The sequence below is a fragment of the Rhipicephalus microplus genome, chromosome 6 (genome assembly GCF_043290135.1).
Source record: "Rhipicephalus microplus isolate Deutch F79 chromosome 6, USDA_Rmic, whole genome shotgun sequence".
NCBI classification, from domain to species: Eukaryota; Metazoa; Arthropoda; class Arachnida; order Ixodida; family Ixodidae; genus Rhipicephalus; species Rhipicephalus microplus.
In genome coordinates, this window is record NC_134705.1 from 160,771,789 (window position 1) to 160,784,281 (window position 12,493).

At 48.1% G+C, this 12,493-nt stretch overlaps 1 protein-coding gene across 1 annotated transcript; it reads left to right on the plus strand.

The window, feature by feature from the left end:
- The first annotated feature begins 1,552 nt into the window (after window positions 1–1,552).
- LOC119182175 (solute carrier family 22 member 12) lies at window positions 1,553–11,072 on the plus strand. Its single transcript, XM_075867888.1, has 5 exons — window positions 1,553–2,082; window positions 4,167–4,533; window positions 6,351–6,656; window positions 8,804–9,053; window positions 10,339–11,072. Exons 1-5 carry the CDS (start codon window positions 1,553–1,555, stop codon window positions 11,070–11,072), a joined length of 2,187 nt encoding a protein of 728 aa, XP_075724003.1.
- Window positions 11,073–12,493: the final 1,421 nt, after the last annotated feature.

Sequence of the window (12,493 nt, forward strand, 5' to 3'; positions counted from 1 at the left end):
CATGCACAGACGGACAGACGGGCAGACGGGCGCGTGCACGGACGGAGGGACAGATGCTCCGCCCAACTTCTTATCATTCTCTCTGGTGGTGTGCTGTGATTTTTTTTCAAAGATGACACGTGTGGATTGCCTGCAAATATGTATATCGCGTTCAATTTTTCAATACGCGTATTTTTTTCTTGGTTTCACTGGCTGAAGGCTTTGACTATTTGAGAAAAGCACTTACTTGAGGAAACGCCAATTTAGAGGATGGCCCAGGCACCTTTTATTTCTCCCCCTTCTGTTGCTAAAGTACTGCTTTATACACACAAGGCAAAATTAACCAAACATACTTAATCATTCATTTTATATTGGATGCATATGTAGTTTTAAATTATTTTACGTCTAATTTACCTTAAATTATCTACCACACATTGCTGATAAGGTGGTATCTCATGTGAGCAAAAAAAATTCTTCCAAATTCTACGCTTACTTTCTATAAAAATGCTTAGTTTTAGAAGTGTAGAGTTAGTTTATACGGTGCGCTCACAATGACGACGCGGAAAGTCCGACTCGACGTAATTATGCGTCTTTCATTCCGCGTATTTATTTCATGCAGGTGCGCCAGTTCCGGTTGTGCACGATACGCGAGCTACCCTTAGGTGAGAGGTAAAAATAAAGTGATCACGTATTGTCAGCACCACCTAGTCATTCAGCGTGGAAGGCCTACCGCCTCAAATGTTGTTGAGTAAAACTTGCAGCTGGGCGAGTTGTTCCACACTTGAAGGTGAAGACAAGGGCAAAAATTGAGTCTCAAAAATTTCAAAACGTATGGCTTTTTATCATACATGGCGTTGTCCCTGTTCTCAAGCTTACTGTAACAATGCAATGTATATCTCAGTCATTCAGCATGTTTTCAATTCACCAGCGTTAGGGATATATGTTGATAATCATCGCGTGCGTGGTTGTGACCAGCACTTTTATCACTTCTGTTTTGCGGGGTAGTGGTGGTAGAAAGCATTTGATTATAGGAAATGTACCAGAGAGTTGCGGCATATTGCATGCTTGAGAGCAAGACCCTATTCCGAGACGCCAGTCGAGTTGGCCGCTGCCCGAGCGCACCTCACCAAGGATTGTTTAGCATCCAAAGTGGAGCAGCCGTGCAGGTATACTCCTCCCAAGCCTCTCTAGTTGGGATTGGGAAAGGGAATAAAAAAGGAAGTGGGTTGGTGGGGCACGAGGCGACGACGTGGTAGGTGTCGGCTACAGCATGGAAGGTCGAGAAGGTGCCACTTATTTTCGGCAAAAAAATGTTTAAAATCGCTTTCAATCTTTTTCTTATTGTAACTACCACCAGTTTCTCGAACATATGTTCCAGGGAGAGCGCTGGTATTTTTTGAAGACAAATCATCATCATCAACGTCGGCACGCGCCGCGCGCCAGCCCAGAAGAAGATTTTCGATTTCACCGCTTGGACGTGGCTGCGCATCGCTCCACCGAAAAAAAAATCCGCTAAGTCGTCCCCCTTCGGCCTCCAACACCTAGCCAAACAAGGCCGCGCTGTCGTCTCAACATGGCCAACGCCGAAGATGGTCGCCGTAAGCCCTCAGACATGACGCAGCCGTCACCACTGTCTCCGCTTTCGCCGAATGAGCTGTGCGACGAGGCGTCCAAGACGTCGAGCAGTGAAGAACAACACCTGGCCGTCGTCGTCCCCTTCGCCCGACGGCCGTCGGAGTCTACGTCGACGTCGTTCCCGCAGTACCCGCCAGAGGACCAGCAGGAGGAGCTCAGGACATCCGTCGGCGAAGATGAGACGCGATCTGCATCGGTCCTGCTGGCCCCCACCTCTTTGTCCCCGCTGTCGGTCGGAGTCATGCAGGAGGCGGCTCAGACGACGCCGACCACCAGCACGGCCACGGTGACCGCGCACGCGGTCAGCACCACCATCGATCCCTCGTCGCCGCTGGACCACGTTCTCATCATTGGCCACGGCCGGTTCCAGAGGATCGTCCTGGTCTGCACTGCGCTGGCATTCTTCACGACCATCGTACACGCTATGGCCTCGACGATCTTAGCGAGATCCGTGGACCACTGGTGCAGGTACTTCAAGCTTTTTATAGGCGAGCATACCATAGCTGGAGAGAGGATGTGTAGAGGGGCAGTACCGTGGTGGCGTGCGCGCCCTCTTATTGATAATAATGACCTCCTCCTCAAAGAGGGCGCTAATTCTGCCCTATCATATCTTTCATGTAACTTATTAAGGCGCAGATTATGGCCACGCATGTTTTTCGACGATAACGATGACCAAGAATCGCTGATGTTGCATTCCAATAACTCTTAACACGCCACCCGAAAGCCGGGGACCAAGAGCAAGCCTTCGTGAGAGGCACGTGATCCCTTCATTTTCAATTTTGCATCGACTGGAGAGCTGGTTGTCTTTTATAAAACCAGCTCCCCAGTCTTACTGCAACATATTTGATACTGCAATATATTTCTAGTACTCAGTGCTCTTTTGTTTGCGTCAACGCTGTCTTTTCTTTTTCTCATTTGCTTCTTCCATGTCCTGTGTCTCAAGTGCTGCGCTGTTGACAAGGACTGGGAAGAGGGGGGGGGGGAGCTTCTTGCTCACAATAATGACACTTTTTCTAGCAAATTACACTCTGATACGGTATATCGCATCGCACTGTGTAGCGCGAATGTGGTATGCAAGACGACACCGAAAGAGATCCGTCTGCGCAAGACGTCTCCGGAGAAGATATACTCTTCTGGATCAGATGGTTGCCCCCGTCGATATATGATAATGTTGGCATTGAGCATAATTCACTAAATAATAAATTACCAGCAGAAGGATAACTCCCTTGGCAAAAAACTATCCTACTAAGCCATAGAGAAACATACATAAAGAACGGAGATTTCCGTAGAGCCCTGTGGCCAAGCTACTGCGCTGCTTTCAGCCCCACGAGTGGCTGGTCAGACCTGATAATCTCTTCAGCATAAATAACATAACATTTTTTTTTCTTTTCCATGGTGGGATTTGAACTCGCACGCTCATGCTCTGAAAGCGAGTGTCTCTACCACTAAACTACACACCGTTTCTTCTCTCTTGATTGCCTGTGTACATACAACATTCACAAACAAATGTACATCAAACAAATGACAAACATGAACAAAATAAAAAGAGGTAAAAAGCGTCAAACTTAACAGGCTTTTTAAAATTCCTTCATCTGTAGAAAGCTTTCTACTTGATGAAGCTATTCGGGCACCAATTGTTGCACCTTTTGTGATTCCACCAATGAACAGACAGATTGAAAGCAGTATTGCCGAACCGGACGTGCATTAACATCAGCATGGCGCACCGCCATTCTAGATTGCCATATACCGTACAGGCCCAGTGACTTAACTAGGTTGAAAGGTATTTCTTCTTCATTTTATACTGGTACGGCATCAAGAAACAGATCCTTCTTTAAAGTCTTTTGGAAAACATCCCAGAAAAAAGACTGCATCCCAGCAGTCCAAGAAGACATGTTCGATTGTTTCCGGCTTTTTGCAGAGGAGGCAATCAACACCCCAAGGAACGAATAAGCCTTTTTCTTGCATCCATGTTTTCACGGACAAGGTCCCAGTGTGCAATATAAAGAAAAAGGATTTCGCTCCAGGTGATACCTCCATCTTTTTACACGGCTTAAACATTCCGGCCTGGGCCTACGCGGTATAATATTCTACATAGGGGAACAGGAAGAGCTGTTTCTACTGGATTTTTGGTTAAATGTTTGCGCAAAACCGTGCTGAGGTATCCCACTGAAAAGCGCGTTTTTGAATCACATGAATCAACAACTTCTTTTAAAGAACCTCTAATGCGTGTTTTCATGTGACCAGATGCTACCACAAATTCTGGCAACCACCTTCCAAGCCTAAGCTGTATAACAGTACGTATGAATGGGTCTCGATTATTTCGCGGAAAACATAAACCGGTTAACTGACTGACGAAGGCACAAATGACACAGACCTAGTCCACCAGAGCGAACCCATCTGAATAAGCCACTAAGCTACACACCCGTACTTCCGCAAAGGGAATGTATGTACAGTACATCTAAACCACATGAATATGCCTCTTTGTGCAAAACAAATTTGTGCTCTGCACAAGGCTCACTCGCAAGGCCCTTTACTTTGAGCTATTGCTGCAGCCCCCCAGAAGAGTACGCCTTTGTATCCGAGGCTACCTGGAAGAAAGTCGGCATCCCGGTACACCGAGATGGCTCCGTGGTACGTCGCAGCCAGTGCCACCGGTACGACCCTCCGTTCGACCTTTTGTCGGACGAGGCTGGCCACGATGCCTCCGCGGACAACCGAAGCGTGATACCCTGCGACGCCGGCTGGCACTTTGAGACGGGACCCATCTCGGACGGTCCCGATTACCACGGGCACTTCGGAAAACTCGACTTCAAACATCCGCACTCCATTGTGGTCGAGTGGAACCTGGTGTGCGGTCGTAGATGGATCGTGTCCGCACTCAGGGCTGCCTACACGGCTGGCGGGTTCGCTGGCGCTCCGGTGAGTCGCCTTCACAATGGCCCTAAATTCAAGTCGTCGTGCTAGAATTCTCATTTATATACCGAAGTTCTCAGCTAAGCTGCTGCAAATAGAGACGGACGTAAAAATGCTGGTACACAAACGACTGTCTGGCTATTTCTTTCTGTGTATCTGTTCATCTACGGATTATATGCCAATAAAGCCAAGGGGGCAGTTACTGAAAGACACATATGTACACCCAACAGCAAGTGTTTGCCGGATGGTGGATCCACGACAAATGTAAATTTCTGCTTTATTGTTCGTAATGAAGTTGTGACTGTATAGATTGGAATGCCAAGTGCAGTATGGACCATTTATTTGAATAATATGTTCCCAGAGAAAGTGGGAATTGAGCATTGTCAAACATTTGGCTTCCCACAAACTTTTACTGTTGGGTGTACACTCTAGACCAATTCATCAACTGAGAAACTAAGCAGAATGAATCACAAGTTTTCCAACACACCAAGCGTTAGTGGCACTTTCAGATCCCTGAAGTGGCCCTGCAGCACTTCTATCGAACGGTCTCCGTAAAGGAGTTCATTGAATCACAATTATCTTCCCTCGTGCCGACCATGGCTTAGGAGGCTAAGCAGGGAGGGATGACACGGGGTAAAGAAGTGACGTCACGTGCGCAACAGGACCATGAGCACTGTATTTTTTTCTTGCGAACCTTACTTTCCTGTGATTACGAGCGCCAAGGCGGGCACGTTGTGGCTTCTGGCGGCAGCCTTGGTGACTATGTAGCCCACGATGCTCCAGTGAGCCAATGGCCGTCGATTTATATATGTGGTTTGGACTTTTGGCTGTATGACATCATTCGTACAAAAAAAAGTGGCTGATCCCCCTAAATAGGAATCGGTATAACACGGAAGTGAAATGTGTTTTTACCAAGGTAGTTGAGCGTTTACTGTGCATTGTTTCAGCAAACACAACAAATTGCAAAGTCACGTTGAAAACGGCAGGCAGCTCTAAACTTGAAGCATGCAGCTCACGCAGAAATCACGCATGACATTAGCATACATAGGACCAGCGCGGACTAACAACTGTCACAGCTCGGCACTTGAAAAAGCGCTCTGTTCCAGGGAAAGAGGCTCGAAACGTGCGCACAAGTATACGCAGGACAAGCGCGAACAACTGTCACAATTCTTCCTGCGTCGTGTGCCAGCAGCGTGCTCTTTTTGTACACGCGGCCGCAGCAGCGTGCGAAGTGACCCTCGTCATCACCCGAATTAAGTGTCCCATAAACGCGCGTGCAGATGAGACCGCGCTCCGTGGAAGCGACAGCTTGTGGAGCGCGCCCAACGCGAGCCCGTCCCGCCCTCTCTTCACTGATAACGAAAATGCTCTAACGTTTCAAAGCTCTGTGGAGTGCCAAACGGTGTATGGTGTTTATAAATGACTTGCCGTTAGCACTCCGGCCAATACACTCCATGCCGTAGTGATTAACACCGGGAGCTCAAGTCGATGGGTTGCTGAATCGATTACGCGCGACGAATGCTTGGCTTCTAGGTTTCTTATTTCCAATCTGCTAGCATATATTCTTCAACGTCACTTCCGTGACGGAAGTACGTCAGCGGAGGCGTGGTGGACACAAGCTTAAAACACTTTCATGTTAAAGAAAGTAGTTTCTAGCTGACCTTAGAATGAATGGTAATTTCCAGGCTGCGTGCTTTCGGGAGTCTCGACCACCGATAGGCCGTGTTGTCTGACCATGCTGAAAAAGTGTTGCCGACACCCCTTACTTCTTGCATTGCCGTCGTTTTACTTCTCTCGTAATGCTTCCATACCAATTCGCCCAGGTGGCCGGCATCGCGGCAGACCGCATCGGTCGACGGCCCGTGCTGTGCTTGTGGCTCGTGCTGCTCTTCTTCGCCGGCACCATGCTCGTGTTCGCCCTCACCGTGCCCGTGTTCGCCGCGCTCCGGTTCCTACTTTCGGCCGGTGCCGCCGGTGTGGTCGTGGCGTCACACGTGCTTCTGTTCGAGGTGACTGGCGCGCGCTATCGTGCCTCTTACTGCGCCGTCGCCATCGCCAGTGGCATTTTGGCCGCAGACGTCTACAGCGAGCTCATCTACGTCTGCATCCCAAACTGGCACCTGGCGCAGGTATATCTCAACTCACTACCTCTCACATGGCTGAATCGCGCACTCTAAAATGAATTTGATACTCACACTCCTTCCCGCGTGCTCGCAGAGGTACACACACATTTACCCCGATCTGTTCAGTCCGCATTGCTCACAGTGTGGCATCCTTGGCCACCCTCTTTCATATACTATGGGACTGCAGCAAGAATGATCTCCTGACCACTCCCTCAACCTAGGAGCGAGAAAGTGTACTCCACGATACGAACCTGCAAGTGCAGCTCCGCGCCATACAGTGATGAATATAAAACTGGGCTTGTTGGTAAGACATAATTATTCAACGTAGCGCGTTAGAAACATAGGACAAGGGGAGGGACAGAAGGGACAAGGGGAGGGGCAGAAGGGACAGAAGAAAGCGCTCCCTTCTGTCCCTCCCCTTGTCCGATGAGGAGGTGGCGGCAAGGCACGGGCTGAATACCATTCCTCTGTGAAATGTTTCACTTAAATAAAGTTGCTTCCCTCTCTTCTTGCTCAGTCCTGACGTATAGGTAGGAGAGGACTAACGGCAGCAGCCGGCGCTGGCTGACGCTGCCGCGCTTATACCTTATAATGTGGGCGGGCGTGTGGGGCACTGTAGCGCAGTGGTGCGTCGGGCGCTATATTCGAAGGTCAAAGCTTCGGATCCTGCTTGTTGCAAGTTATGTTTTCGTCCGTTTTTCTTTCTTCTTCACATTCAGATTTCATATACTAATAACTTCCCCTATACTTTCCTGGACATCATCTTCTGTTACTTCTCATTAATATTGTGTTTCTTTAGAGTGGTACGTTTAGCTCTCTATCACGTTCCACGACTCTCCGACGAGAGAATACCTTTCTCATAGGAGAGCTCAGAGTCATTTAGCGCGGCTCTTTAAAAGAGCGTCTTATACGTGGCTAGGCAGGGCTCACAAAAAAGTTCAAATACTGTTTTTATAACAGTGTAGCTTGATTGAATTGACTAATCATCGTAACCTGAATAGACGCCCACTGCAAGGTGGTACATGGGCCTCTCGTGAGCCCCGGTCCAGTTCTCGGAGCTGCCACGTTATACCCGAAAAGTATGGTTACCAACCGTCCCGAATTTTGCGGGACTGTGCCTACTTTTCACAGAACGTCACGAGACCGATAGCGTCCCTGTCAGAATACCAATATGCCCTGGATTTGTTTCACACCATCCAGTTATAAAAATCCTGGGATCCTATGCGCGCTTAACAACGTACGTTACGCAAACGAGAACGAAGTTCGCACATATATGCACGAAGCAATGTTAAGGTGGCTGCGAAGGGCTTTAGCCACTTTATCTCAACTCCCTATGAAGTACGACAGCTTTTACGAGTACATTCTGTAGCCACAGGAAGTGTGACGAACCGAACGTAGGCAGCTCAGGTACTATATACTTCAAGGGGCGGCAACAATAAGGAATCGGAGACTGTCCGGAAGATACCATAATAAAGAAAAAAGGATTTCACTAGGTTTCTGTGAAAGTGCACTTCAACCCCACCTGCCGTTCGACTAATAACCCTCAATAACCAGCGGTTATCTCGCCGATACACAGCATGCCCACTTCTTTTGCTTGATATTGAACTTGACTTACAAATGACTAATCATCGCCAATTCATCGTTGACCAATGCAAATGATTCGGTAACTTCTAATCATCGCCAATTCATCATTGACCAATGCAAATGATTCGGTAACTTGTTGGATAACTGATTGCTTAAGAGGTATCGGTAGATTAGTTTTTGCAGTGTACCGTTGCGATACCATCAAGTCAACACTGTTGGAAATCGATAGCTGTTAACTGACCCATCTGGTTAGAAACAGACATGAAGACAATTATGTCACGTTTGTTCGGAATACGTTTGTTCACATCGAATCTATCACAAACCAGACAATGGCGCACACACCCAATGGAAATTACAGAAACCTTCCATACGTCTGCACGCGTTGCTTACTTCGCATTTTATGACATGCATAACCGGACTGCTCACGCGATGATCCTTTCTTGTGAATACGGCTCCCGTACGTGGACCGAAATATCTTGCTTTTATTTGCTTTTATCGTGGTCGGAGTCTTGATTTGTCTTCATTTTAACACTTTTATGGAGGCCTGAAGCTGCTCTCATGTGTTGCAGGTTGCCTTCATGATTCCCTCGTGTGGCATGATCGTCGCGGTGTACCTGATGGAGGAGTCTCCCTGCTGGCTCGTGGCCGTCTCCGAGATGCGCTACGCCGAGAGCGTTCTCGCGTGGGCGGCCGGCGTCAACAACATTGAGCCGAGCATGTTCAGACGCCGCCTCTCTCGACTCAGGATCGAGCTGAACCAGCAGAACGAACAGCTGGCCATGCAGCAAGAACCGGAAGGCGCCATCGTCTCGGAACACGGTGCGAACGCGTTGGCTCAATCCTGCACTGGTCATTGATTGCGCATACCCAATACAAGGGGAGGAATACTGTTGGTTTTCCGGAGAGTGCGCCTTAGTCACGTACTGAAAGCCACATGATGGCATTATGAATGATATATAGTTGAGGCTCTCAAATTATTTCGTTAAATAGTGGGCTTCGTGGCGTACACGAAGGAATTCTTGTCCTTCGATATCTATAATTTTAATGCAGCTGTTCTACCACACGTCGGACTCGACACAAGAGACACAAAGGTCCCGACGAAAAGAAAAGGAGTCGCAGCCCAGGTGAAAACTCACGGACCTCTTCATTACAGTGCAGATATTCAACAGAAGTACGCCCGCTGGGGTCAAGAGGAACCCAGTATACACAGTAGCATCAGCCGAAAGATACATCACGGCTGCCACTAATACACACCTGAGCGTGTGTAAAGTAAGCGAGGGCAGCCCGACCAGAAACTCTTTCCATGGGCGAGCGATACAGGCACGTTCGATGGTCACGTGAAACTACGACAAGTTGACGATTTTTTAGGACAGTGTCAATGACTGAAGTTCTTATGCGATCAAGCAGAGCAACAAAGTTTCAAGGAGACAATCACTGTCGTCTGTCGCATAAACAATCCAATCACGAAAGCAGCCACCATATTTCTGTGGGAGTACTAGACGCGACAACAGACCACCACTGACTGCCCTCAGCTCCATTTGACACGTAAAAGTGCTTCCGGCTGCCGCATGGAACCTGGTCAAAATAAAACAATAGTATAGTGGCTAGAAACTAACCACCATAACAATGGGGCCGTAACTAGCGACACTAGATATATTAACGGGATTGCATTACAGCGCACGCCCCTCAGAAGATGGATGAATGGATACAACAGTTTCACATCCATCCATCCATCTGTTCTCTGAGAGAAAAGTGGAAAGAAATCATAGTATTATTGCTGATTTATTTTCAAAGAAACGTCGTTAAATCGTGTTCAGTGCCACGAAAGCTTCGATAATTCGAGCTGATGGCAACAAGGAACTATATCGATACTTGACAGAGAATGGCTAGCTCTTCGTTATCTTGCGAAATCTGAAAAATCGTGCTTCATCAAATTGAGTTTCAATTGTGTTGCTATATTCGAAAAAAAAGTAAGAACAAGATGATTGGTTTATCTTTCTGTGAAGTGTTTGCAGCTACGATGGGGTGACTGTCATCCCCTTTAAACCATACTTAGCGCCCATTATATCGTGTATGTAATTAACAGTCTAATGAATACTTGCAGAGGTCCACGTCTCCGACTTGCTGTCCAAACAGCACCTGCGTCGCCGGTCTGCCGTCATATTCGGCTGCTGGTTCCTGGTGTTTGGCGCGTTCGCGCACTTCACCACGACCGACGTCTTGCGCAACAGCGAACGGGCCCGCATCGCACTCGTCTTGCTTCGACTGCCTTGCGTCGTGGCGGACGTTTACGCCATCACGCGCGCCGGTAGACGCCTGTCCCTCGGCTTTAGCATGCTGGCACTCTCCGTCGTGGCCACCGCCTTGTCAGTGGCGGAGCTGTTCGGCGCCTCGGCGAAGCTCTCCACCGCTCTCGTCATCTCGGGGCTTCTCGCCTTCGACTTGTCCGCCGTCACGCTGTTCGCCTTCTCCGCCGAGCTGTATCCGACCGTGCTGCGTGGCACTGCGTTGGGTTGCTGCTACATGAGCGGCCGGCTAGGCGCCTTCGTGGCGCCGTTCGTCAACTTGATCTCGTCTCCGCCGCTAAGGAGCGCTGCATACGCCGTCTCGGCCACCATGTTGCTGGTGCTGAGCGTGATGGCGTTCGCGCTACCGGAGACGAGGCAGCTGCCACCTTCCAACACAATGCAGGGCATGCTGGCCATGGAGGAGAAATGGCTGCTCGGCTCTCCGCTGCGAGTGGCCCGAGGCGGCGGCAAGCGTCGGCGTCCTAGAACGACGTCTGTGGATGGCGTAAAGAAACAGGGGCGTGGTTCCTCCTTGAGGCAACTGCAATAAGCTGGCTAGTTTTATATGCGATGCTACAGGGTCCCGATACAATGTTTTGTGTTTACTGAACTGTATACGCCGCCTTCATTTAAACTGACAGCCTTAAGACATTAGTTACTAACTTTGACAACACGCCATGGCATCTGCATTGTGCTTTTGTTCAACTCTAGAAACCACCTTGATTTAAATTTAGAGCGGTGAGATACTCGCAACTTTGATGGTATAGCGAGTGACGTTATATTCGTTTGCGAATTCCTTAACGCCAACAGCAGGACGCGAAAGAGAAGCAAGTGTCTCGCTGTAAGCGAACTACTCTATTAAAGTATTTGTAGATTAAGGGTGGTTTTGAGCCAATGGACTTGTATGCGAGTTGTGTTTGTTGTCGCGCATCCTCGGTCGCAGTCGATAAGCTGGTAGAGCACGTGTTTGATTAAGAACTAGTTTTGAGAACTAACGAACACGTTAACACCGTTGAGCTAGTTGACAGCCACGCACAATTAAGGAATCGATCGTATTGCTTTGTCTTCAAAGATCCAGACAAGAACCTGCTGGCTCAGATTCAGCCTTGGAGATGTCTCCAAGCCACACGACTACTAAAATAGAGGAACTGTTAGCTCAGTGCATTACACTAATGCAAGAGCAAGATATCATAATATGCTGTATTATTGGCAATTATGAATAGTGCGCAATAAAGTCAACCGACATGCATGCAACGATATCGCTCCTTACGTTTTCTCGCAAATACGTTTTCTCGCATAACCAACAGTTGCCAAGCCATATGTCCAGACTACCAGTTGCATAGCTGAGCTGCATCCTAACGCTATATATAGCTCACAGGGGTAGAGAGATATGAATAAGTGTGCAGGAATAGGAATGAGCTAAGTGCTGTACTCGAAAACTGCCGCTGAAATAATCAGCGTGCTGTTTTTTCACTCTGGTGTGCTGAGGCACTCCTTTCATAGAGTTTGAACAGAGATGAATCAAAGCTTCACAAAGCTACCGAGGATTAACACCGCCTGCATGTGCAACCGATTCTTAGCTGATTTCCCTAAGCGGATGTGTGCTGTGAATCATGATCAGCCGAGAGACATTTCACGCTAGTCAGTGTGTGAAAAAAAAATGATAATGCAGGGGTAATAACGAATAGGACATCCGGTGAGCGACCTCTACAAAAGAGAGGACAAAAGGATATTTTTTCAAAATAAGTATATTTAGATCTCTCGGGAAGGGGCCGCCACGAATCTGATATAGAGTGTTGGTTTAAAGAAAAAACAGCAATATTTCGAAAGAATGTCTCGTTCGCAAACAGAAAAAGGGTAAATATTACTGCATGATTGAATATAGACATCACTCAGAAAATAATAGAAATCATCTCGAACCTATTGGCGGCTTTATCGAAAATCCCACTATGTGTGGTGAAATATGAATGA

Excerpts from the sequence above, each read along its gene's own strand:
- LOC119182175 (XM_075867888.1), top strand. The coding sequence starts at position 1,553 with ATGGCCAACGCCGAAGATGGTCGCCGTAAGCCCTCAGACATGACGCAG. Across the intron at positions 2,083-4,166 it reads TCCGTGGACCACTGGTGCAG|CCCCCCAGAAGAGTACGCCT; the intron begins GTACTTCAAGCT and ends CTATTGCTGCAG. Across the intron at positions 4,534-6,350 it reads GCGGGTTCGCTGGCGCTCCG|GTGGCCGGCATCGCGGCAGA; the intron begins GTGAGTCGCCTT and ends CAATTCGCCCAG.